Source organism: Oncorhynchus tshawytscha, linkage group LG06 (assembly GCF_018296145.1).
Source record: "Oncorhynchus tshawytscha isolate Ot180627B linkage group LG06, Otsh_v2.0, whole genome shotgun sequence".
NCBI classification, from domain to species: Eukaryota; Metazoa; Chordata; class Actinopteri; order Salmoniformes; family Salmonidae; genus Oncorhynchus; species Oncorhynchus tshawytscha.
Window position 1 is genome coordinate 33,738,261 of NC_056434.1, and position 26,372 is coordinate 33,764,632.

The 26,372-nt window shown below is 45.1% G+C and overlaps 1 protein-coding gene across 1 annotated transcript in view; it reads right to left on the reverse strand.

Annotated features, from left to right (window-relative positions):
* The window catches only part of LOC112245127 (IQ motif and SEC7 domain-containing protein 3-like), a 50,209-nt gene extending 31,874 nt beyond the window's left edge, over positions 1 to 18,335 (reverse strand). The window contains 3 exon segments of the mRNA XM_024413115.2: positions 443 to 572; positions 2,957 to 3,022; positions 17,420 to 18,335. Of these exon segments, the coding sequence (XP_024268883.2) occupies positions 443 to 572; positions 2,957 to 3,022; positions 17,420 to 17,955 (732 nt within the window). The 5' untranslated portion in view covers positions 17,956 to 18,335.
* Between the last annotated feature and the right edge of the window lie 8,037 nt (positions 18,336 to 26,372).

The following is a 26,372-nucleotide window of genomic DNA, read 5'->3' on the forward strand; positions in this document are numbered from 1 at the left end:
AACAGAAGTCAAAAAGAAAGCTATTTTATTAAGACATTCTTCTGTTTCACATACAGATGTAGGATCTTAATTTGATCACCCTGTTGCAGGACAACTTTCCTGCAATGCAGGAGATTTAAAAGGTTTTAAAAGGCTTTTTAAGTTTGCCATTTCCACTTAAAAATTTCAGACTACATTTTCCTGTACGAAAAATGGATCCACCCCTACAAAAATGCCCAATAATTACAATCCACATAATACTTCACATTTCCTGTGGCTACAGGAGTATTTTCCAGCTGTAGCAAACTGGCACAAATTAAGATCCAACATCTCTATTCAGCAAGCAATCCCCTTTTACTTCCTCTGAGACTCAGAGAGAGGGGGAGTGGGAAGGAGAGAGAGAGAAACACACAGGCAGCAGCATGGTCTGTTTCTGCCGGCCTGTATCCCGCTGCACACACACCTGTTTGGTCTTGTTCTCCAGGGCAAGTTCGTAGTCGCTGGGTCCTTCTCTCCGAGCCACACCCCCCGACCCCTCTCTTTCCTGTCCGCTGGAGGAATTCCCGCCCTCCAGACTCAGCAGCTGCCCATCACTATGGAAACAACAACACTCACCTTCAACCCCTGGGAAAACGTGTGTATGTACACTACCGTTCAAAAGTTTGGGGTCACTGCATTTCGCTACACTCGCATTAACACCTGCTAACCATGTGTATGTGACAAATACAATTTGATTTGAGGAGTGATGGTTGCTGATAATGGGCCTCTGTACGCCTATGTAGATATTCCATAAAAAACATCTGCCGTTTCCAGCTACAATAGTCATTTACAACATGAACAATGTCTATACTGTATTTCGGATCAATTTGATGTTATTTTAATGGACCAAAAAAAGAGCTTTTCTTTCAAAAACAAGGACATTTCTAAGTGACCCCAAACTTTTGAACGTATGTATGTATGTGTGTGTCCTTTACTTATCTTTCTTTGTCTTTCAGTTGTTATATAAGCCAGCTCTAACACCGCTACTGTATAAAAGCAAAGACTGCTCATGCTTAAATAATGACTACATCAATAATGTTCTTCTCTGGTTCTGCTATTCAGCTAACACAGCCTGACACACTGTGTGTGTGTGTGTGTGTGTGTGTGTGTGTGTGTGTGTGTGTGTGTGTGTGTGTGTGTGTTTGGTGCATGCTGGAGGCTGTATTTTATTAAGACTCTATTAAAAACACCATCATGCCTCAGCACTGCATCAGAATACAACAAAGTACATTCAAATGTATTTAAGGCTTTAACAGACAAGTAGATATGGACAGTAATGGCTATTTAATAGTACTCCTGCTTCACACACACACACTGGTTTTTCCACCTCCTCCTCTGTCACAGTGAAAGAGAAATTAACATCTGTCATCTCACATCACTCAAGAGCCGCACAGAGACCTACAGCCAGAGGACACACAAACACACCTGCACATACACAAACGCACAATTCTATCTAAAATACGATGGAGCGATGACCCCAATCTTATTTTAGATAGATAATATGCAGCGGTATTGTAGTAGGCCGTCTCGAGTCCGGTCTTGAGACCACATATTTAGTGTCTCGGTCTTGTCTCGGTGTCGGGTATATTTTTACTCGGCCTTGACTCAGTCTCGGACAATGAGGACTCGTAATTTCTTCCTGAGACTAGCCGAGACCATAACTATCAGCTCACATTCAAATCAAATCAAATCAAATTCAGTCAGAGCATAAAGCCAACAAGCTCTCACAGTCTCACTGCATAAATAAAAGTGAATACACATTCCCCAAACGTCAAATTTTGATGTTCCTCCTGCTGCTCTGCATCGTTCCTCCTGCTGCTCTGTATCGTTCCTCCTGCTGCTCTGTATAGTTCCTCCTGCTGCTCTGTATAGTTCCTCCTGCTTCTCTACATCGTTCCTCCTGCTTCTCTATATCGTTCCTCCTGCTTCTCTATATCGTTCCTCCTGCTTCTCTATATCGTTCCTCCTGCTGCTCGATATCGTTCCTCCTGCTGCTTTGTATCGTTCCTGCTGCTCTGTATCGTTCCTCCTGCTTCTCTATATCGTTCCTCCTGCTGCACTGTATTGTTCCATTTATCCAAACATCAAATTTCGAAGTTAAGGGTTAAGTTTATGCACTCGTTCCGAATGGTTATGGTAATGGTTAAGGTTTGGGATAGGGTTAAAACATTAAGGTTAGGCACTCATCAACACCCTATCAAAACCCAAGTCTACTTGATGGTAATAGCGATCACTGTTACCCTTAGTGGCTGGTTTTGAAGACATTTCCCAACCTCCTCAGGACATGGATAAACGTCCAATTTCGACGTCAATCTTGAACAATCTCCCTGCATTAAACCACTTCGCCAGGCCAAATATCCACACTCATTTCATGACACATTTATTTATTATCGCCTTGACTCAGTCTTGGACCTCTCGCCCCACTCGCAGTCTCTGTCTTAACTCGGTATCCCCCCTCCCCCCGGTTTTGGTCTTGACTTCTCTACTCCCAGTTCATAGACATAAAATGTAATGACAACATTGCTCTGCTCCCTCCAACCTCTTCAGGGCTAGATAGGTTGAATCAGTCACTGGCAGCACTTTCACTACTACGCAACCACACACAGACAGAGAAGGAGTCTGATGGCATTTGTGTAGTGTGTGGACATGGCTTGAGCAGCACACACAGACACATACAGACAAACTAAAGGGAGTTCCACAGGGGCACAATCACAGAGCCATTAGATAGCCCCTCAGAGAATCAGTAATGGCACTGCAGGGTAGACTGGAGAGAGGGAAGATGAAATGAGAAAGAAAGAAAAAAAGAAAGAGAGAGAGAGAGAGAAAGGTGGGCAGAAGAAAAAAAAGAACAGCTAATAAACTGAGAAAGTCACAGAGGAAGAGGCAGAGAAAAAGAGATCGCGATAGAGTGATTTCAGAGTTCAGATTTCAACCTTACCTGGAGGAGCCAGTGGGAGCAGCCTCTGGGGCAGGACAGCAGAACTGATGTAGTATTGTCTGACTCCTGTAGAGGAAGAGGAGAGGAGAGGGGGCAGAGGAGATAGGAGTGTGGTGAGAAGGGGAGAGGTGGGTGGGACAAGAGGGGGCAAAGAGTTGGAAAGAGTTATTTTACTCTTATGGTATTAGAGCAGAGTTTAATCAGAACTAAACTCTCAACACACACACACCTTATTATCTCCATCAAAATAATTGAGACATCAGACATATCTGTTGTTTTAGTAAGATTTAACAAGTACAGATGGTTACTCAGATGGCTACTCTCTCTCTCTCTTTATCTCTCTCGCTCCCTCTTACACACACACACACACACTCATTCATATGCACACATGTGCAGTGACAAGTAACAAAACATTCATACACTGATAGACCAGGACAGTCACACAATAAACAATTATACGATTTACAGTACAAACAATACAACTAAAAATAATATTTTTTATTTTTAAGTATCACATGCTTCGTAGACGACAGGTGTAGAACAACAGTGAAATGCTTACTTAAGGGTCCTTTTCCAACAATGCAGACTTAATGATATTTTTATGTTTAGGGTTACAATTAGAGTTACAATTAAGGTTAGGGTTAGGAGTTAAGGTTAGGTATAGTTTTAGGCTTAGGGTTAGGGATTTGGGGTTAAGTTTAGGCTAAGGGTTAAGGTTAGGGTGTGTGTGTGCATATGTAGTGTGTGTGTGTGTGTTGGGGTGTCGGTGTAAGTATGTGTGAATGTTAGGGTAAAGCCCAGTGTGTGTGCAAAGAGTCCGTACAAGAGAGTTTAGGCAAAAAAGGGTCAATGCAGGTAGTCCGGGTGCCATTTGATCAGCTATTTAGAAGTGTTATTAAGAATTCTTATGACTTGGGGGTAGAAGGGTTCAGGATCCTGTTGCTTCCAGACTTGGTGCATTGGTAACGCTTGCCGTATGTTATCAGAGAGAACAGTCTGTGGTTTGGGTGGCTAGAGTCTGTTGGGCCTTCCTCTGAAACCGCCTGGTGTAGAGGTCCTGGATGGCAGGGAGCTCGGTCCCAGTGATGTACTGGACCGTACCCACTACCCTTTGTAGCACCTTGCGGTCGGAGGCCAACCAATTGCCATACTAAGTGGTGATGCAGCCAGTCAAGATGCTCTCGCTGGTGCAGCTGTATAACTTTTTGAGGATCTGAAGGGGAAGAGGCGTTGTCATGACGTGTTAGAGTGTGTCTGTGTGTGTGCTTGTTTGTGTGTGTGGCTCCGCAGTTCATGGAACAGAGGGGGGGAAAAAAACAAAAAAATAATAATAAAATAAAGAAAGTGGGTACAAAACTCGTCGCACAACAAAACATACAAAGCACCAATACATGCAACGAACAATCACCGACAAGGACATGAGGGTTAAATACACAACATGTAATTGATGGGATTGGAATTGGTGTGATATATGACAAGACAAAACCAATGGAAAATGGATCGGTGATGGCTAGAAGATCGGTGACGTCGACCGCCGAACACCGCTCGAACAAGGAGAGGGGCCGACTTCAGTGGAAGTCATGACAGTACTCCCCCCCCCTCCCGATGCGCGGCTCCAGAAGCACGTCAACACCGACCTCGGGGACGACCCGGAGGGCAATCCGGAACTCTCGCAGCGTTGAAGGATCCAACACATCCTCCCCCGGAACCCAGCATCTCTCCTTCGGACCATACCCCTCCCAGGCCACGAGGTACTGAAGGCCCCTCGCCCAACGTCTCAAATCCAGTATGGAATGAATAGAGTACACCGGGGCCCCCTCGATGTCCAGAGGGGGTGGAGGAACCCCCCGCACCTCAGACTCCTGGAGCGGGCCAGCCACCACCGGCCTGAGGAGAGACACATGGAACGAGGGGTTAATGCGGTAATCGGGGGGAAGTTGTAACCTATAACATACCTCGTTCACTCTCCTCAGGACTTTAAATGGCCCCACTAACCGCAGACCCAGATTCTGACAGGGCAGGCGGAGGGGCAGGTTTCGGGTCGAGAACCAGACCCGATACCCGGGGCGAACACGGGGGCCTCACTGAGGTGACGGTCTGCTCCAACTTTCTGGCGCAGCACAACGCGCTGAAGGTGGACATGGGCGGCGTCCGCGCGCCGGAACCAGTCATCCACCGCAGGAGCCTCGGTCTGACTCTGATGCCAAGGAGCCAGAACCGGCTGATACCCGAAAACACACTGGAAGGGAGAAGGGTTAGTTGAGGTGTGGTGGAGTGAGTTTTGGGCCATCTCTGCCCAGGGCACGGATGCTGCCCACTCTTCCGGCCGGTCCTGGCAATAAGACCTCAGAAACCTACCCACATCCTGGTTAACTCTCTCCACCTGCCCGTTACTCTTGGGGTGAAAACCTGAGGTAATGCTGACCAAGACCCCCAGACGTTCCATGAACGCCCTCCAGACCCTCGACGTGAATTGGGGACCCCGATCAGACACTATATCCTCAGGCACCCTGTAGTGCCGGAAGACGTGAGTAAACAGGGCCTTCGCAATTTGTAGGGCTATAGGGAGACCGGTCAAAGGGAGGAGACGACAGGACTTAGAAAAATTATCCACTACGACCAGGATAGTGGTGTTACCCTGTGAAGCTGGACACTGGGGGGGAGCGGGCTCTGCACGTGACGCCTGCTCAATGTCCACGTCCAGCTCCCAAGCAAGAGGTGGGGGGTGGGATCCATGGGCCGCTCCTCTGTGTCATACAGCCGGGACAATGCGACTGCCTTAAAGTTCTGGGAGCCTGGTCTGTAAGAAAGGGTAAACACAAAATGCGTGAAAAACATGGCCCACCTTGCCTGGCGAGGGTTCAGTCTCCTCGCCGCCCGGTTGTGCTACAGATTGCGGTGGTCAGTCCAGATGAGAAAAGGGTGTTCAGCCCCTTCAAGCCAATGTCGCCACGCCTTCAAGGCCTTGACGACAGCCAACAACTCCTGGTCCCCCACGTCATAGTTTCGCTCCGCCAGGCTGAGCTTCTTCGAGAAGTAGGTACAAGGGCAGAGCTTCGCTGGTGTACCCGAGCGTTGAGAGAGCACAGCTCCTATCCCAGCCTCAGACGCATCCACCTCCACTATGAACGCCAAAGAGGGATCCGGATGGGCCAGCACGGGAGCCGAGGTAAACAAAGCCCTCAGGTGACTGTCCGCCTCAGCTGTCCACTGCAAGTGCACCAGACCCCCCTCCATAGCCTCCGTCTCCGCCTGTGAAAGGGGATACACGTGACTCCTGGGAAGTGCACCGTCTACCAGGAGATCTATTGCACAATCGCCCCGTCGATGAGGTGGTAATTGAGTCGCCTTTTTAGAGAAGGTGACAGCCAAATCGGCATATTCAGGGGGAATGCGCACAGTGGAGACCTGGTCTGGACTTTCCACCGTAGTAGCACAACCCGGAAACCCCTAAACACCTACCTAAGCACTCTCGCAACCACTCCTTGATAGCCCTCTGTGGCCAAGAAACAGCAGGGTTGTGACAAGCTAACCAGGGTAGGCCAAGCACCATGGGAAACGCAGGAGAGTCAGTAAGGAAAAGACTCATTATTTCCGTGTGACCCCCTGCGTCACCATGCCCAAAGGAGCGGTGACCTCCCTAATCAACCCTGACCCTAATGGTCGACTATCTAAGGCAGGGGTGTCAAACTCAAATACCCAGTGGGCCAAAATGTAAAACCTGAACAAAGTCACGGGCCAACATTGAACAAATTAACCTTTTAATATGGACCCAAACAAGTTTTGCTTTAACATTGAATATGGAACAAGCATCGCTTATTACCATACAATATATAATTTAATAGTGGAGACATGCAAAATCGAATTTCAAATGAAAAAACACATCAATGGCATTCATTTATTAAATAAATAAAATTTAAATAAAAATTGTATGCCTCTTTTCTATTTGCAGCCTTCTGATTTAAATACCAAAATAAACTTTTTCCACTGGCTAACAATTTTACAAATAAAATGATAACAAATCAATCAACCATTCAAGCCCATGCCTTGTAGCAAGAAAAAGTGCATAAAGAAAACGTTAATTATTGCACACTGGTCTAATCTGATGTGCCCAAGCCAGATACCTGGCATCTCTTCTTGGATGCTAGTTCATCAATGTCTGGGCTCAAGCTCTGAGCTGAAGAAATCCTCAGTATCGAGCGAAGATGTTCATCAGTCAGACGTCTCCTGTGAGTTGTTTTGGTCATCTTCATCGAGGAGAAAAGTTGCTCGCATAGATAAGTGCTGCCGAACATGGAGAGCATCTGAGCAGCTTGGGTGCGGAGCTGAGGCATTGTGTCAGGGATGAACCGTGGAAACTGTGCGGCGCCCACAGCATCATACTTTGACTTCAGCGTGTCGTTGCACTGGAGTTCAATCAGCTCCATTTGGATGTTGGTTGGTGCATTTTCCACATCAACTGCGAAGGGATTACTAAGCAGTTCAAACTTGCATTTCTGGGCATCGAAGTCGGCAAATCGCCGGCTAAACTCAGCGGCGAGAACACTGAGTTTTTCAGCAAACTGTGCGCATGGGAACACGGCGGTAGAGATCTGCGCTTTTATGGATTGGCAGCAGGGAAAATGGCAAGGGTTTCCTTGCAGCATCTGATTCTCCCACAGGCACAGTTTAGTTTTGAAGGCCCTCACTGCAGCGTACATGTCTGTGATGATGCGCCCCCGCCCCTGAAGCTGCAGGTTCAGCGCATCGAGATGGCTCGAGATGTCACAGAGAAAGGCCAGCTCACACAGGAACTTTTGCTCCCGGAGCTCTGCTGTATCCTTCCCTTTGGTTTCCAGGAATTGACATATTTCCTCACGCAGCTCGAAACATCTGTTCAGTACTTTTCCTCTGCTTAGCCATCTCACCTCTGTGTGATACGGCACGTCTGCGTATTCCGAACCACACTCCTCCAGAAAAGATTTAAACTGGCGGTGATTTAGACCTTTGGCTCTTATAAAGTTAACTACCTGTGTTACTGAGGTCATAACATGTTCCATCTTTAGGGCTTTGGCACACAGTGCTTCCTGATGTATGATGCAGTGGTAAACAGTTAGCTCACCTGCACAGTTCTCTTCCCGCATCTTCTCCCGAACCATGCCCACCAGTCCACTCTTTTTTACCGCACATCGCTGGCGCACCATCTGTCGTTAATCCAACGAGTTTATCCCACGGCAGCTTTATTTCAGTTACACATTTGGAAACCTCCTCAAAGATTTCCTTTCCTGTGGTTGTGCCATGCATTGATTTGAATCCTAATAGCTCCTCCGTAACACACAGATTTGAGTCCACTCCACGGATGAAGACTGACAGCTGAGCAGTATCAGATGCGTCGCAGCTCTCATCCACAGCGAGGGAGAACGCAACAAAATCTTTTCCCTTTTCCATCAGCTGGTCATACAGATTGGTGGCAAGATCACATGTGCGATCAGCTACTGTGTTCCTGCTCGGGCTCACGTTTGAAAATGCTTGTTTTTTCTCTGGGCATACGAGGTCACAAACCTTCATCATGCACTTTTTCATGAACTCTCCCTCATTAAAGGGCCGGGCTGATTTTGCGATCTCTGCTGCCACTATATAACTAGCCTTTACAGCAGCCTCGCTTTGTGATGTGGCTTTTTTAAACATATTCTGTTGTGAAACCAAACTTCTTTTCATCTCCTCTACTTTCTGGCTCCTTTGAGTCATGTCCAGGTCCTTGTATTTGTCATGGTGTTTCGTTTCATAGTGTCGTCTAATGTTGTACTCCTTACTTACAGCCACGTTGACTCCACAAACAAGAGAAACAGGTTTGTCTTTTACATATGTAAACAGATATTCTGCCTCCCACTTGTCCAGAAAGCTCCTGTTTTCTGCCTTTCTTTTCGCCATTTTTGGGAAGGGTTAGCTCGCTGACAGTTGTAGCGTCTATGTTGCTATGACTACTGTCACAGAGGAGAGAGCGTTTCTGGGTCCTGTCCTGATTGGCGCGCGAAAACAGCAGAGCATTATGGGATTCGTAGTATTAGTGGTGAATGCGCTGTATAATACCGGCGGGCCAGCTCTAGTAGTAATTTGGTATTGTCTCGCGGGCCAAATATAATTACCCCGCGGGCCAAATTTGGCCCACGGGCCAGAGTTTGACACCCATGATCTAAGGCATGAACGGGGAAAGGCACATCCACGGGAATAATGGGGATCCCCAAAACTATGGGCTAAAGCTTTATCAATGAAATTCTCAGCCGCGCCTGAATCGACGAGCGCCTTATGCTGGGAATGCGGGTCCACCAGCTGGTCAAAGGAGAGGGTGGTGTCTCTGCAGGCCAGCTCCAGACGGACGTCCTCGCGTAGACTGCAGCGGTAATGATCGATCAGGGCCCTGTTGTTCCAACCCGTGCCGTTAGCCAGGGTCCTAAACTCCAGGGTGAAAATATGGATGCTCCTTGTCTCCTGCCTCAGATGGTAGAGGTGCTCACCCGCCGCTCTACCCTCGGGTGGGTGGTCAAAGACTGCCCGGAAACAGCGGGTGAACTCCTCAAACTGGTCCAACGCCGCATCTCCTTCTCTCCATACGGTGTTGGCCCACTCCAGGGCTTTCCCGGTGAGGCTCGAGACAAGGGTGGACACCCTCTCACAGTCCGATGGAACTGGATGGACCGTGGCTAGATAGAGGTTTAATTGAAGGAGGAAACCCTGGCAGTTGGCAGCACTCCCGTCGTACTCCTGTGGCAAGGAGAGACGGATCCCACTGGGTTCAGGCGGGAAAGGGGCGCTCAGGGGAGACCCCGGTTGTGCTGGTGGAGGCGCTGGAAGAACTCCCGGTCTCTCCCAGAGGTCCATTGTCTGGACAACGCGGTCCATGGCGGCACCAAGATGGTAAAGTATTACTGCACGCTCCTGGACGCGCTCCTCTACCTCTATGGCCGGGGTACCTTCTCCTGCTGACTCCATAGAAGGGTCAGTGATTCTGTAATGGGGTGCGTGCTGGTTGCAGGGAAGTCAGGCGCAGGAGAAGGAACTTGGTATAAACAGAGTATTTAAATAAATGCTCACAAACTCTGAAAACCAACATATATAAAATAAAGAAAGTGGGTACAAAACCCATCGTACAAAACCCATCGCACAAAACCCATCGCACACCATAACATACAAAGCACCAATACATACAACGAAAAATCACCAACAAAGTGCAGTTAAGGACAATGTGTGCTGCTCTGTTTTGAGCCAGCTGCAGCTTTGCTAGGTCTTTCTTTGCTGCACTTGACCATATTACAGTAATCAAGATGGGACAAGACCAGAACCTGAACAACTAGTACAGATGATTTTTGTGTCAAAAACACAGATCATCTTTTTAGAACAGACATATCCCCTCCCCATCTTCACAACAACTGTCAATATGACTTGACCAAGATAATTTATCATCCAATGTTATACATAGGAGTTTAGCTTCCTCGACTTCCTCAATGGTCACATAATTTATACATAACTCCAGTTGAGGTGTAGGTCTTAGAGAAAGTTTTGAACCAAATACAATGTTTTTAGTTTGATGTATTTAAGACCAGTTTATTATTATTCACCCGTTTGTGATACTGAATATAACTCCTTATTTAGAATTTCAGTGAGCTCGCTGGCTTTGGGTACTGACATGTAGAGTGTGGAATCATCCGCATACAAAGTCATTCTAGCTTTTATAAGACCAGTGGCAAATCATGTTTGTTGTCATGCCAAATATTGTCAAAACAACGTCAAGGTAGGAACTCCGTTACAGGAAGAATTCAAACCCAGCTGGTTCAAAACGCTCATAGGACCAACCCAGAGCTTTATCTCAGGTAACAGTGGAGTACTCTTTCTGTCTGTGTTGGCCATAGCAAGGTCACCTCTCTGTCTGTACAACACACACAAATGCTGTAACATCTCTAACACAGAGAGCAGGTTAATATTTTAACACTACACATCTCCCTCTTCTCTCTCTCCTTCTCTCTGCTCTCTCACTCAGTCTCTCTCTGCCCCTAGCCCTAGCCTAGACACTCTAACATGTTATAAATTATCCAGGAGCGGGGGTCAGAGCGGACAGTTACTCTCTCTCTTTCCCCCTCTCATCTCTATTTCTCTCTCTGTCCTGAGAGTAACTGATTACAGTTTGCTCTAAGGGCTAAGCGGGCCAGATACATGTGGACCAGCTGGAAGGAGGTGGGGGGAGAAATAAGCAGACCCACGTACCCCCACACACACACACGCACCCTATTTTAGTGTGTACTGTATGTTATATAGTGTGCCGATTCCACGTCATCTTCCACGTCATCCCCCCACATTTGCAGTTTGTGCACTGTGTAATGTGAGAGTATTGTCAATCATATGGAGAGACGTAGTGGTTGAAGGGAGAGAAAATGAGAGAAGGAGTAGGAGAGAGATCTGAACACTAACCCCTAGACATGGTTGTCATCATCGGGGGGAATCGGTTGTAAAATGTATTTTAAAACTACCCCCGATTTTAACCCAATCTTAACCTCAAATTAAGACTTAAAAGCTAATATTCTTGTTCTTGAATATTCACAGTATAGCAAATGTTGATAAGAAAAATAAGTTGATGCTGGATAATGAACAATCACAAAAAAGCCTTTGTGCAAAAAACTTCCAGAAATAATGAATGTAGTGGAAACATTTTAAAGCCTTTATTTTCTATGGTTTATGTATTGCAAGAATAAAAATGTTTGACTTAACCTAATTGGATATTTTCTACTGTAGTTCCTGTATATCCCGTGTGCCATTTCCTCAATGCTTCCAAAGTCTAAATATCAGTAACAGTCCACAGGTCCAACAGCCTCATGGAACCCTGGTTCTTCCTCACAGTTAAACATCATCAATCTCCCCTCCTCTCTTCCCTCTTTATCTCTTCTACTCTGTTCTTGTCCTCAGTGGGAGAGGAGTCCCAGAGAGCATAATCAGCAGTCCTGTTGGGATTTCACTCATAATCAGATCACACACACACACAGGGTTTAATTCAAATGGATTCAGAACCATGGACATGGCCACTAAAGCTAGGACAGTAGAGCTGAGCTGCAGCTAAACCAACTACAGTAGGTCTACAACAGCTGTAACAGTAACCTACACAGCTACAACAGTAGAGTTGTATTCAATCCAACTACAGTCTGATATTTAAACCTCACCCCTCAACCAGGTTTGAAAGCAGTGTTTCTTTGCCAAGGGTGTAGCATGCATTTGAGCAATATCCCTCCAAACAAACACATACACATACACAGACCCAAACAGACACACACACACACACACACAGCTGTGTGTTATATAATCTCCTATGTTTTGGTCTCTCTCTGCAAATAATCCGCTACTTTTAAATTATCCACGTCACACTCATGATGATCCTACCATTGTACCAGCCAAAATCATCAGGAAAGCAGGCAGGCCTACATCTTACAACCTGGTACCCTATGGGTCTACTCGAGTTGAAATTGAAGTTGGCACACACACACGCACTATAAAAAATTATCTGGTGTTTTCAACTAATTATTATTAAGTAACTGATTCCACTGCCTTTTTTTAGTTTACTCAACTTTTTGGTCCAAGTGTTGCAAAAAAGAAATAAACGTTTGACCAAAAACTGCTTCTGGACGTCAACAGCAATCACGAACAGCAATCACGAACCTCGATTTGGATGAAGATTTCTACTTCAACGAGTCAGCAGCTGTGGATGTACTGCTCATTCCAGACCAGGCACAAATCCCTGTGACTCGAAAGAGGAAGAGACGGTGCAAAAGAGAAAAAAGAGCGGTCTCCCTGATGAGACTACGACGGCGAGTAAATAAACTGCCTCTACCCTCCGTTCTATTGGCGAACGTATAATAACTAGAGAACAAACTGGACGAGCACCGTTCGGTCATCCTACCAACGGGACTTGAAGAACTGTTATGTCCTATGTTTCTCGAAGTGGTGGCTGAACAAGGTCCTGCCGACTAGGCACACACTGTTTGAATCAACGTTTCCACGTCATTTCAAGAAAATTACATTGAACCAATGTTTTGTTTTTTTTACCTTTATTTAACTAGGCAAGAACAAATTCTTATTTTCAATGACGGCCTAAGAACAGTGGGTTAACTGCCTGTTCAGGGGCAGAACGACAGATTTGTACCTTGTCAGCTCGGGGGTTTGAGCTTGCAACCTTCCGGTTACTAGTCCAACGCTCTAACCACTAGGCTATGCTGCCACCCCTATGTTGAATTGACATCTGCGTCCAGTGGTTGGATAATACATTGCCTATAAAAGTATTCACACCCTTTGACTTCTTCCACATTTTGTTGTGTTACAGACTGAATTTAAAATGGATTACATTTAGATGTTGTGTCTCTGGCCTACACACAATACCCCATAATGTCAGTGGAATTATGTTTTTGACATTTTTACAAATTAATAAAAAATGTAAAGCTGAAATGTCTTGAGTCAATAAGTGTTTAACCCCTTTGTTATGGCAAGCTTAAATAAGTTTTGAAGTAAAGTTTTCCTTAACAAGTCACATAATATGTTGCATGGCCTCACTCTGTGTGCAATAATAGTGTTTAACATTCAACTAAAAAGACCAGGGAGGTTTTCCAATGCCTCGCAAAGAAGAGCAACTATTGGTAGATGGGTAAAAAAAATAGCAAACATTGAATATCTCTTTGAGCATGGTGAAGTTATTAATTACACTGTGGATGGTGTATCAATTCACCCAGTCACTACAAAGATACAGGCGTCCTTCCTAACTCAGTTGACGGAGAGGAAGGAAACCGCTCAGGGATTTCACCATGAGGCCCATGATGACTTTAAAAGGGGTTTAATGGTTGTGGTAGGAGAAAACTGAGGATGGATTAACAACATTGTAGTTACTCCACAATACTAATGACAGAGTGAAAAGAAGAAAGCTTGTACAAAATAAAAAAATATTCCAAAACATGCATCCTGTTCACATGGCACTAAAGTAAAACTGTAAAAAATTGGCAAAGAAATTAACTTTAGGTCCTAAACCATTATGTTTGGGGCAAATCCAACAACACATATCCAACTTTTCATATCATGTTATGGGTATGCTTATCTTTGGCAAGGACTATGGAGTTTTTTTATGATAAAAATTAACATAATAGATCTAAGCACTGGCAAAATCCTAGAAGAAAACCTGGTTCAGTCGATTTGAATCCCACTTTGTAACACAACAAAATGTGGAAAAAGTGAAGGGGTGTGAATAGTTTTGAAGGCACTTAATAGCCAAGTTATCGTTAATCAGGTTAGGTCAGGGTGTGACTAGGGTGGGTACTCTAGTTTTTTTTATGTTGGCCTGGTATGGTTGCCAATCAGAGGCAGCTGTCTATCGTTGTCTCTGATTGGGGATCATATTTAGGCAGCCTTGTCCAACTGGGTTTTTGTGGGATCTTGTTTATGTATTATTGCTTGTGAGCACTGCATAGGTTCACGTTTCGTTTTGCGCTTTATTGTTTTCTGTGAGTTTTTTATTTAAATAAACATGTGGAACTCTATGGACGCTGCGCCTTGGTCCAGTTATTCCAACGACCGTGACATCGTGTTATTAGATTAACTGAAAATTGAAACAGATACGGTGGAGTAGCAGGAAGATCAGAATGCCATGAAACAAGAGGTTCAAATCAGGGGAGAAACAATGCCCACTCTCATTGAAGCCATGGAAATTCCTGCCGAACCGCGGTTGGCCTTCAACTGCCGTGGCTTCAATGTGAGGGGTCGGTCGTTCTCCCCTGTTGTAACTATTTCCACGGCTTTTATTTTAGGTAAGATGGCCAAATAATAATTTCAAGTTGAATAAATATGAGAAAAAGTGAGCAAAACTAATTTTAAGTTAACTGAATTTTTGCCTACGTTTTCTCAAGTTTTAGCTATATTTGGGCTAACTCATTTATTTTAAAACTTCAATTAATACCGTGCCGTTTATTTTATGAACCTTTCTAGGGCAGGCGTTCCGCTAGCGGAACCCCTCGACAACATTCCGCTGAAAAGGCAGAGAGTGATATTTTTTTGAAATTTGTAACTTTCACACATTAACAAGTCTAATACAGCAAATGAACGATAAACATCTATTAATCTACCCATCCTGTCCGATTTCAAAAATGCTTTACAGCGAAAGCACAACATATGATTATGTTAGGTCACCACCAAGTCAAAAAAACACAGCCATTTTTCCAGCCAAAGATAGGAGTCACAAAAAGCAGAAATATAGATAAAATGAATCACTAACCTTTGATGATCTTCATCAGATGACACTCATAGGACATCATGTTACACAATACATGTATGTTTTGTTTGATAAAGTGCATATTTATATCCAAAAATCTCAGTTTCGTGCAGTAATGTTTTGATTCCAAAACATCTGGTAATTTTGCAGAAATACTCATAATAAACATTGATAAAAGATACAAGTGTTATTCACAGAATTAAAGATATACTTCTCCGCTCTGTCAGATTTTTTTTTTACTTTACGGAAAAAGCATAATCTGAGAATGGCGCTCAGAGCCCAATCCAGCCAAAGAAATATCCGCCATGTTGGAGTCAACAGAAGTTAGAAATAACACTATAAATATTCACTTACCTTTGATGATCTTCATCAGAAGGCACTCCCAGGAATCCCAGTTCGACAATAAATTACTGATTTGTTCTATAAAGTCCATAATTTATGTCCAAATAGCCACTTGTTGTTAGCGTGTTCAGCCCAGTAATCCATCTTCATGAGGCGCGAGCACTTCGTCCAAACAAAAACTCGAAAAGTTCCGTTACAGGTCGTAGAAACAAGTCAAACGATGTATGGAATCAATCTTTAGGATGTTTTTAACATAAATCATCAATAAGGTTCCAACCTGAGAATTTCATTGTCTGAAGAAAAACACTGGAACGAGAGCTAACTCTGTCGGGAGCACACGTAGCGAGCCTGAGACACTCTGCCAGACCCATGACTCATTCAGCTCCCATTCCCCCCTCCTTTATAGCAGAAGCCTGAAACATGTTTCTAAAGATGGTTGACATCTAGTGGAAGCCGTAGGAAGTGCAACTTGACTCCATAGACACTGTGTACTCGGCAGACCAAGCTTTGAAAAACTACAAACTTCAGATTTCCCACTTCCTGGTTGGATTTTTCTCAGGTTTTCGCCTGCCATATGAGTTATGTTATACTCACAGACATCATTCAAGCAGTTTTAGAAACTTCAGAGTGTTTTCTATCCAAAACTAATAATAATATGCATATATTAGCATCTGGAACAGAGTAGGAGGCAGTTCACTCTGGGCACGCTATTCATCCAAAAGTGAAAATGCAGCCCCCTATCCCAAAACTGAACACAACCGGCGCCTATTAGACAGAATAATTATTCTCCTCTTTGACTATGCATTTTTTGCTGTTTTTATTTTCGCCACTAGAAGGCGATCGGACGATTTCTGGGGGTCTGTACTCACCAAGTTGTTGATTGTTCTTGTGCTTGCCAGTTAGCTAGGAGTTCTAAGCAGAAGGAAGTGACAAGAATAAGGGCTGTCCAGAATGTCTCCTTTCCATAGAAGTTGAGAAACATGGAAGAAAGGAGTGAAGTTGAAGAAGTAATGGTAGTAGGAGTTGAGACACAAGATGATGTTCCTTGTCAACAGAGGAATCCCGACATGTTCCATATTAAGAAGGTGGACATTGTAGCGTTTATTACTTTGGTTATCAACTGCACAGCACAAACAGAGAGGAAATCGAAGAAAATAGGAATCATTGTGAGTGCTGCTGAGCGTTTTTTGGGACTAAGAGATTTTTCTGCAGAGGCATTACAAGGAATTATGTTGATGAATGCTCCGTCCTCCCAGGCACCTGAGCCTATGTAGAGAGGTGACTGAAGGAGTGGGATGGTTGTTTGATTTATTTTTGTAATAATGTATTTCGGGTCCCCCCTTCTTCCCCAAATGTAATCTTTTTTTGTTTCAAAACCCTGTTTAGTAGGTGGCGGCTATACACCAACAGGTGTAGTCTGCCATAATGTAAAGAAAAATATTAAAAAATAAGCTGTTTTCAGCTGTTAACAGATGGCTAGCAGTTTCTTGCTGACAATAAAAACGGATGATTGTCATCATTTTTTCGAGTCATTACTGATTTTATTTATGTGACAAGTCAAACATTAAACCTAAAACAATTCATGGTAACCTCCTAAACCATTCATTTAGACCCCGCGTTTATTTGAAACGGTGTTTATTTGCTGTAATGTGTAATATTGCCTGGCTATTAAAAGGGACAGGTGGCTATTTGAGACTCAGTGTTTAATTGAAGTTTTACGTAAACAAAACAAAAGTCTGTGGAACCAGTTACTTAATAGTAATTAGTTGAAACAACTCGTTTTTGCTTTGTTTTTTACATTACACACACACTTTATCACATTCGCGTTGATAAAATATAGTAAATGGACTCACTCTGATTGATTGGCAAGACCCACCGAGCGGCAGAGAGTGGTAGGAGTGAGGGGAGCTAGGGGAACCAGGGGATTCAGTGTGCGGCAGCCCGGGCTGGTCCTGCCGTCCTCCCCCTTGCCCGGGTCGGCCTCGCTTGGTGGAGGGCTCGTTGACTGCGGCTGGGCCGGTACCAACTGCATGTGTTCCGGATAAGCGGGTTGTGGAGGCGGCTTTTCTTGGTCCGGGTGGATTTCAGGCGGAGGCTGGGCAGGCAGAGACCCGGTGTCATGGGGTTGTGTGTCTGGATGTTGGTGCTGAGGATGATGAAGGTTCCTGTTGGAGTCCGGATGATGATGATAATGATGATGTTGTACTCTTGCCTCCCGCAGATTCCTGTTCTCCCCGAGCAGCTCGTCCACGCGCCGGTCCAGTTCATCAATGCGCAGGCGCTGTGTCTGGATGAGGCTCTGCTGGTTCTGAACTATAGTGGTCAGTTCTCTAAGGTACAGAATTGCCTGGACCGGGTTCTCTAGCAAGCCGGTCCCCTGCAACGCCATGACCAGAAAGAGATAGCGCAAAGGAGAGCGATATTGAGATTATCGAGTGTAGTCTAGGGGAGAGGTAAATTTCTCCTCTCTTCTCCTTTGCTTTTTATGCCTCCATTAGTCCCTCCCTTCGTTGTAACGTTACTCTTCTCTTCTGTTTTTAAACCTATTCTGTTTCTGTGAGAGATGATCAGGTGTAAGAGAAGAGACTATTCCGTTCAAACGGAAAAAAGCAAGAGAGAGACAGGAAAAAAAGAGATATGATGATCAGATGTAGAGTTACACCTTCCCGTCTTCCCGTGCCCGTGAAGAGATTCTCCTCTTCTCCCTTGCGGCCACCGATACGGCTGTGCTGCTGATTGCTGCTGCTGCTGATGACAGTTTTCAGATCCAGATGCGACGCAAAGCGAGTTGGGCGGGGGAGTGTGGCGTCATCACACATGAATGCGCACGCGCACACACTCAGCCTAGCGTGTTTAACACGCCTCTGTATTTATGAGTTATTTACTGTATTTCAGAATTATGCAACACATGCTCTGTCTGTGCGCTATAGTCCTTCACATATATGCAAGCATTCACGCACCCCCCCCACACACATACACACAGAGAGAGAACCCATATTTATGTTTATTTATTTTCCCTTTTGTACTTTAACTATTTGCACATCATTATAACACTGCACATAGCCTTAATATGACATTTCAAATGTGTCTATTCCTGTGACACTTGTAAGTGTAATGTTTACTATTCATTCTTGATTGTTTATTTCACTTTTGTTTATTATCTATTTCACTTGATTTGGCAATGTAAACATATGTCTCCCATGCCAATAAAGCCCTTTGAATTTTATTTAATTGAATTGAGAGAGAGCGAGAGAGAGAGAAAGATCTGTATGTGGTTGTTTGTAGTTGTGTCTGTCTCTAGGTCATCATTGGAAGGCCTAATGGTTCAAATGGGTCACCTGGACAAAGTTGAATGAAATCAAGCTGGTGTTTGTAATCCAGTGCTATGTTGTTGCTATGGTAGCCAAGAACTGACTGTTGCCATGGTTACCCCCTACTGACTGCGCTGTTGCCATGCGGCTGCTTGATTACGGTCATATATGTGTGTGTTTGACCTGTCTCCTATCCGTTTGCTCATGATAATAATATTTCAGGTATGTGTGTGATGGGGAGTTGCGAGAGCGAAAGAAAATCCTGTATCCCTGATAGTTTCCATGGTGCAGCAGCAGACAAGATGAAAGATGAAAGGAGCACTTCTCTGTGATATAACACACACTTACCCACGTGCCTATTCCCTTGCCAATCTGCCCTGCAATTTTTTATGTTTTATTTTTTTTTATTTCACCTTCATTTAACCAGGTAGGCTAGTTGAGAACAAGTTCTCATTTGCAACTGCGACCTGGCCAAGATAAAGCATAGCAGTGTGAACAGACAATACAGAATTACACATGGAGTAAACAATTAACAAGTCAATAACACAGTAGAAAAAAGGGGAGTCTATATACATTGTGTACAAAAGGCATGAGGAGGTAGGAGAATAATTACAATTTTGCAGATTAACACTGGAGTGATAAATGATCAGATGGTCATGTACAGGTAGAGATATTGGTGTGCAAAAGAGCAGAAAAGTAAATAAATAAAAACAGTATGGGGATGAGGTAGGTAAAAATGGGTGGGCTATTTACCGTACCAGGGAGAGATGGTTCTGCAATAATTATCTGTGACCCAGTCACTATCAACCCACACACATCCCATTTCTGGCACCAATGTAGTACACTAACAAATTGCTGTAAATTTACAGCAAACCTTGAACAGTTAGCTACTGTAATTCTATATTACAGTACAGTACTGTAAAGAGCAACGCTTTATAGGAACTCAATTGCATTCTGCTAAATTGTATTGTAATAAAATTACAGCAATTGCTAACAGTGAATAAGTAATTATGTATTACAGCATACCAATTAGTATTTTGTATTTTATATCAATTGCATTTGTAGAGGCCTTAACAAAGCCTACTAAACTGGCAGTGACTACAGGACAAAACAAATCAAAAGGACATGGCTAAACACTCAACCACTATATACTATCATGTTTCAGGTATGACCCAGGTGCAGACAGTATTGAAAAACTAAAGTTTATTCTTTAAACAAGGCAAGCAGTGGTCAATAATCCAGAGAGGATGTAAAGCACCAGAACAGCAGGCGGGCTCAGGGTCAGGTCAGGCAGAGGTCGGTAATCCAGAGAAGAGGCAAAGGTACAGGACGGCAGGCAGGGTCAGGGCAGGCAGGAATGGTCTAAACTGGGAAACTAGAAAACAGGGACTATAGCAAAGACAGGAGCAAGGGAAATGCTGGTAGGTTTGAATGAACAAAATGAACTGGCCCAGACAGACAGAAAACACAGGTATAAGCACACGGGGAAGATGGGTGATACCTGGAGGGGTTTGAGACAAACACAAGGAGAGTGTGGTGGTTCATTTCTTTACTATCAAATGAGGAGAGATAAACTTATCACGCAAGTCAGAGTCATACTTAAACTAAATATTTTATAATAAGAGCTTTGCAATAGCAATGACTTGTCAACGATTCACCATTTCTAATGATCCGTTGAGAGTGTCAAGACAAAAGTACAAAGGTCTTTTATAGCCAAGATACACCCCTTTCAACCTACATGACGAACAACAGATACTTAGAATGTGTCACAAGGTTAAGACTCCAAACTAGAACCATCTCTCCCTGGTACGGTATATAGCAGAAACATTAACCCATGTTCTCTGGAATGCACTTTAGGTTTTATCACCCAAAGACATCGTAAATCTCCTCTGTCAGTGTTATGGCCGATCAATGGCCGATTAGGGCCGATTTCAAGTTTTCATAACATTTGGAAATCTGTATTTTTGGATGCCGATTTTGCCGATTTTTTATTTATTTATTTTTACAACTGTATTTAACGAGGCTAGTCAGTAAAGAACACATTCTTATTTTCAATGACGGCCTCGGAACAGTGGGTTAACTGTCTTGTTCAGGGACAGAATGACAGATTTTTACCTTGCAACCTTACAGTTAACTAGTCCAGCGCTCTAACCACCTGCCTCACAAGGAGCCTGCCTGTTACGCGAATGCAGTAAGAAGCCAAGGTAAATTGCTAGCTAGCATTAAACTTATCTTATAAAAAACAATCAATCATAATCACTAGTTATAACTACACATGGTTGATGATATTACTAGTTTATCTAGCGTGTCCTGCATTGAATATAATCGATGCGGTGCGCTTTTGCGCAAAAAGGAATGTCGTTGCTCCAAAGTGTACCTAACCATAAACATCAATGCCTTTCTTAAAATCAATACACAGAAGTATATATTTTTAAACCTACATATTTAGCTAAAAGAAAGGTTAGCAGGCAATATTAACCAGGTGAAATTGTGTTACTTCTCTTGCGTTCATTGCACGCAGAGTCAGGGTACATGCAACAGTTTGGGCCACCTGGCTAATTGCAAACTAATTTGCCAGAATTGTACATAATTATGACATAACATTGAAGGTTGTGCAATGTAACAGCAATATTTAGACTTATGGATGCCATCCGGTCCCGTATTTCACTGAAAGAATAAACGTTTTGTTTTCGAAATGATAGTTTCCGGATTCGACCATATTAATGACCTAAGGCTCGTATTTCTGTGTGTTATTATGTTATAATTAAGTCTATGATTTGATAGAGCAGTCTGACTGAACGATGGTAGGCACCAGCAGGCTCGTAAGCATTCATTCAAACAGCACTTTTGTGCGTTTTGCCAGCAGCTCTTTGCCAGCTGTTTATGACTTCAAGCCTATCAACTCCTGAGATTAGGCTTGTGTAACCGATGTGAAATGGCTAGCTAGTTAGCGGGGTGCGCGTTAATCGTGTTTAAACGTCACTCGCTCTGAGATTTGGAGTAGTTGTTCCCCTTGCTCTGCATGGGTAACGCTGCTTCGAGTGTCACGCCCTGGCCTTAGTTATCTTTGTTTTCTTTATTATTTTGGTGAGGCCAGGGTGTGACATGGGTGATGTATGGTTTTGTCTCATCTAGGGTGTTTGTACTGTCTAGGTTTTTTTGTAGATTTATGAGGTTGTGTTCATTCTAGGTGTTTATGTAAGTCTATGGTTGCCTAGATTGGTTCTCAATCAGAGGCAGGTGTTTATCGTTGTCTCTGATTGGGAACCATATTTAGGCAGCCATGTTCTTTGGGTATTTTGTGGGTGATTGTTTCCTGTCTTTGTGTTCTCTGCACCAGATAGGACTGTTTCGGTTTTGCCACGTTTGTTATTTTGTATTTTGTAAAGTGTGTTCAGTTTTTTCCCTATTAAAAACATGGACACCTACCACGCTGCGTATTGGTCCGATCCTTGCTACACCTCTTCAGAGGAAGAGGAGGAAATCAGCCATGACAGAATCACCACCAGTACAGGACCAAGCAGCGTGGTAACAGGCAGCGGCAGGAGGAGCAGCGCAATCAGGACTTCTGGACTTGGGAGGAGATCCTAGACAGGAAAGGACCCTGGGCACAGCCAGGAGAATATCGCCGCCCCAAAGAAGAGCTGGAGGCAGTGAAGGCGGAGAGGCGCTGGTATGAGGAGGCAGCATGGAGGCGCGGATGGAAGCCCGAGAGTCAGCCCCCCAAAAATTATTGGGGGGTGCACACAGGAAGTATGGCGAAGCCAGGTAGGAGACCTGCGCCAACTTCCTGTGCTTACCGGAGAGTGAGAGAGACCGGGCAGGCACCGTGTTATGCTGTGGAGCGCACAGTGTTCCCGGTGCGGGTGCATAGCCCGGTGCGGTACATACCAGCTCCTCGTATCGGCCGGGCTAGAGTGGGCATCGAGCCAGGTGCCATGAAGCCGGCTCTACGCATCTGGTCTCCAGTGCGTCTCCTTGGGCCGGCGTACATGGCACCAGCCTTACGCATGGTGTCCCCGGTTCGCCTGCACAGCCCAGTGCGGGCTATTCCACCTCGCCGCACTGGCAGGGAGACCGGGAGCATTCAACCAGGTAAGGTTGGGCAGGCTCGGTGCTCAAGAGCTCCAGTGCGCCTGCACGGTCCGGTTTATCCAGTGCCACCTACACGCACCAGCCCTCCGGTGGCAGCCCCCCGCACCAGGCTTCCTGTGCGTGTCCAGAGCCCAGTACTCCCTGTTCCTCCTCCCCGCACTCGCCCTGAGGTGTGTGTCCTCGGCCCAGTACCACCAGCGAGGGCACCACGCACCAGGCCTACAGTGCGCCTCGCCTGTCCAGCGCTGCTAGAGCCTTCCTCCTCTCCAGCGCCGCTAGAGTCTCCAGCCTGTCCAGAGCTGCTAGAGTCTCCTGCCTGTCCAGAGCTGCTAGAGTCTCCCGCCTGTCCAGAGCTGCTAGAGTCTCCCGCCTGTCCAGAGCTGCTAGAGTCTCCTGCCTGTCCAGAGCTGCTAGAGTCTCCCGCCTGTCCAGAGCTGCTAGAGTCTCCCGCCTGTCCAGAGCTGCTAGAGTCTCCCGCCTGTCCAGAGCTGCTAGAGTCTCCCGCCTGTCCAGAGCCTCCCGCCTGTCCAGAGCTGCTAGAGCCGCCAGAGCCGCCAGTCTGCAAGGAGCCGCCAGTCTGCAAGGAGGCGCCAGAGCCGCCAGTCTGCAAGGAGCCGCCAGAGCCGCCAGTCTGCAAGGAGCCGCCAGTATGCAAGGAGCCGCCGGTCTGCAAGGAGCCACCAGAGCTGCCGGTCTGCAAGGAGCCGCCAGAGCCGCCGGTCTGCAAGGAGCCGCCAAAGCCGCCGGTCTGCCAGGATCCGCCAGAGCCGCCGGTCAGCCAGGATCCTCCAGAGCCGCCGGTCAACCAGGATTCTCCAGAGCCGCCGGTCAGCCAGGATCCTCCAGAGCCACCAGAGCCGCCAGTCAGCCAGGATCCGCCAGAGCCGCCAGTCAGCCAGGATCCGCCAGTCAGCCAGGATCTGCCAGAGCCGCCAGTCAGCCAGGATCTGCCAGAGCCGCCAGTCAGCCAGGATCTGCCAGAGCCGCCAGTCAGCCAGGATCTGCCAGAGTCCTCAGCCAGTCCGGAGCTGCCCTTCAGTCCGGAGCTGCCCTTCAGTCCGGAGCTGCCCTTCAGTCCTGAGCTGCCCCTCAGTCCGGAGCTGCCCCTCAGTCCAGTGGGGCCATTTAGCAGGGTTGCCAATTCTAGGTCTGCGGCGAGGGTCGCCGTTCCTAGGATGCCACAAAAGCGGACTAAGACTATCGTGGAGTGGGGTCCACGTCCCGCGCCAGAGCCGCCACCGTGGACAGACGCCCACCCAGACCCTCCCCTAGGGGTTTAGGTGTGCGGCCGGGAGTCCCCACCTTTGGGGGGGATACTGTCACGCCCTGACCTTAGTTATCTTTGTTTTCTTTATTATTTTGGTTAGGCCATGGTGTGACATGGGTGATGCATGGTTTTTGTCTCATCTAGGGTGTTTCTACTGTCTAGGGGTTTTTGTAGATTTATGGGGTTATGTTCATTCTAGGTGTTTATGTAAGTCTATGGTTGCCTAGATTGGTTCTTAATCAGAGGCAGCTGTTTATCGTTGTCTCTGATTGGGAACCATATTTAGGCAGTCATGTTCTTTGGGTATTTTGTGGGTGATTGTTTCCTGTGTTTGTGTTCTCTGCACCAGATAGGACTGTTTCGGTTTTGCCACGTTTGTTCTTTTGTAAAGTGTGTTCAGTTTTTTCCCTATTAAAAACATGGACACTTACCACGCTGCGTATTGGTCCGATCCTTGATACACCTCTTCAGAGGAAGAGGAGGAAATCAGCCATGACATCGAGGGTAGCTGTTGTCAATGTGTTCCTGGTTCGAGCCCAGGTAGCGGCGAGGAGAGGGATGGAAGCTATACTGTTACACTGGCAATACTAAAGTGCCTATAAGAACATCCAATAGTCAAAGGTATATGAAATACAAATCGTACAGAGAGAAATAGTTCTATAATTCCTATAATAACTACAACCTAAATCTTCTTACCTGGGAATATTGACGAATCAGGTTAAAAGGAACCACCAGCTTTCATATGTTCTCATGTTCTGAGCAAGGAACTTAAACGTTAGCTTTGTTTTTGCATTATTTAAACCAAATTGAACAGGTTTCATTATTTATTTGAGGCTAAATTGATTTTATTGATGCATTATATTAAGTTAATATAAGTGTTCATTCAGTATTGTTGTAATTGACATTATTACAAATACATTTTAAAAATTGGCAGATTAATCGGTATCGGCTTTTTTTGATCCTCCAATTATTGGTATCTGTATCGGTGTTGAAAAATCATTGGTCGACCTCTAGTGACAATATACTGTTTATTTGTTAAATATATTTGTTACACCCATGAGTGAGAATGCTGTACCCCACAGAATACAGTACATACCATATTTTGTTTATATTTGTTCTGTAAATCTACAGTAATTTACTGGCTCCCAGTAATTTATTGTAAAACAGTACCATCCCACAGAATACAGTACCACATTCTATTTTTGGAATCTATAAACCTTTTCCTGGAAATCAACAGTAATTTACTGGCTACTGTGCCGCAAGTTATTGACTGTAATTACCACCCCCACAGAATACAATAACATACGGTAATTTTGGAGCATAAAAAACCTTTTGTGGGTGCATGGTATTGCTGTGGCTTATGAACTAATTTAGAGGCGTGCCTTGTAAGAGGCTATACTTGCTACACCTGTTAATGAGAGTGCTGTACCAATTTAAGTGACATGTGGTAGTAGTTCCCTAATAATTACATGTATATAGGGGACAGATAAGAGTGTCAGCAAGTCTCTAACCTTTAATGGTTGAGCATTTAGCCATATTTGCAAATTTATAAAAAAAATATTCTGAAGCTCTTTCAGGTTGGATGGGGAGCGTCACTGCACAATTATTTTCAGTTCTCTTCAGAGATGTTCGATCAGGTTCAAGTTCAGGCTCTGGCTGGGCCACTCAAGGACATTCAGAGACTTGTCCCAAAGCCACTCCTGCGTTGTCTTGGCTGTGTGCTTAGTTAGGGTCATTGTCCTGTTGGAAGGTGAACCTTTGCACCAGTCTGAGGTCCTCAGCGCTCTGAAGTTGGTTTTCATCAAGAACCTCTCTGTACTTTGCTCCATTCATCTTTCCTGACTAGTCTCCCAGTCCCAGCCGCTGAATAACATCCCACAACATGATGCTGCCAGCACCATGCTCCACCATAGCTTCCATAGGTGCCAGGCTTCCTCCAGATGTGACGCTTGGCATTCAGGCCGAAGAGTTCAGTCTTGGTTTTATCAGACCAGAGAATCTTGTTTCTCTTTTTTTACATTTTTTTTTACCCCTTTTTCTCCCCAATTTCATGGTATCCAATTGTTGTAGTAGCTACTATCTTGTCTCATCGCTACAACTCCCGTACGGGCTCAGGAGAGACGAAGGTTGAAA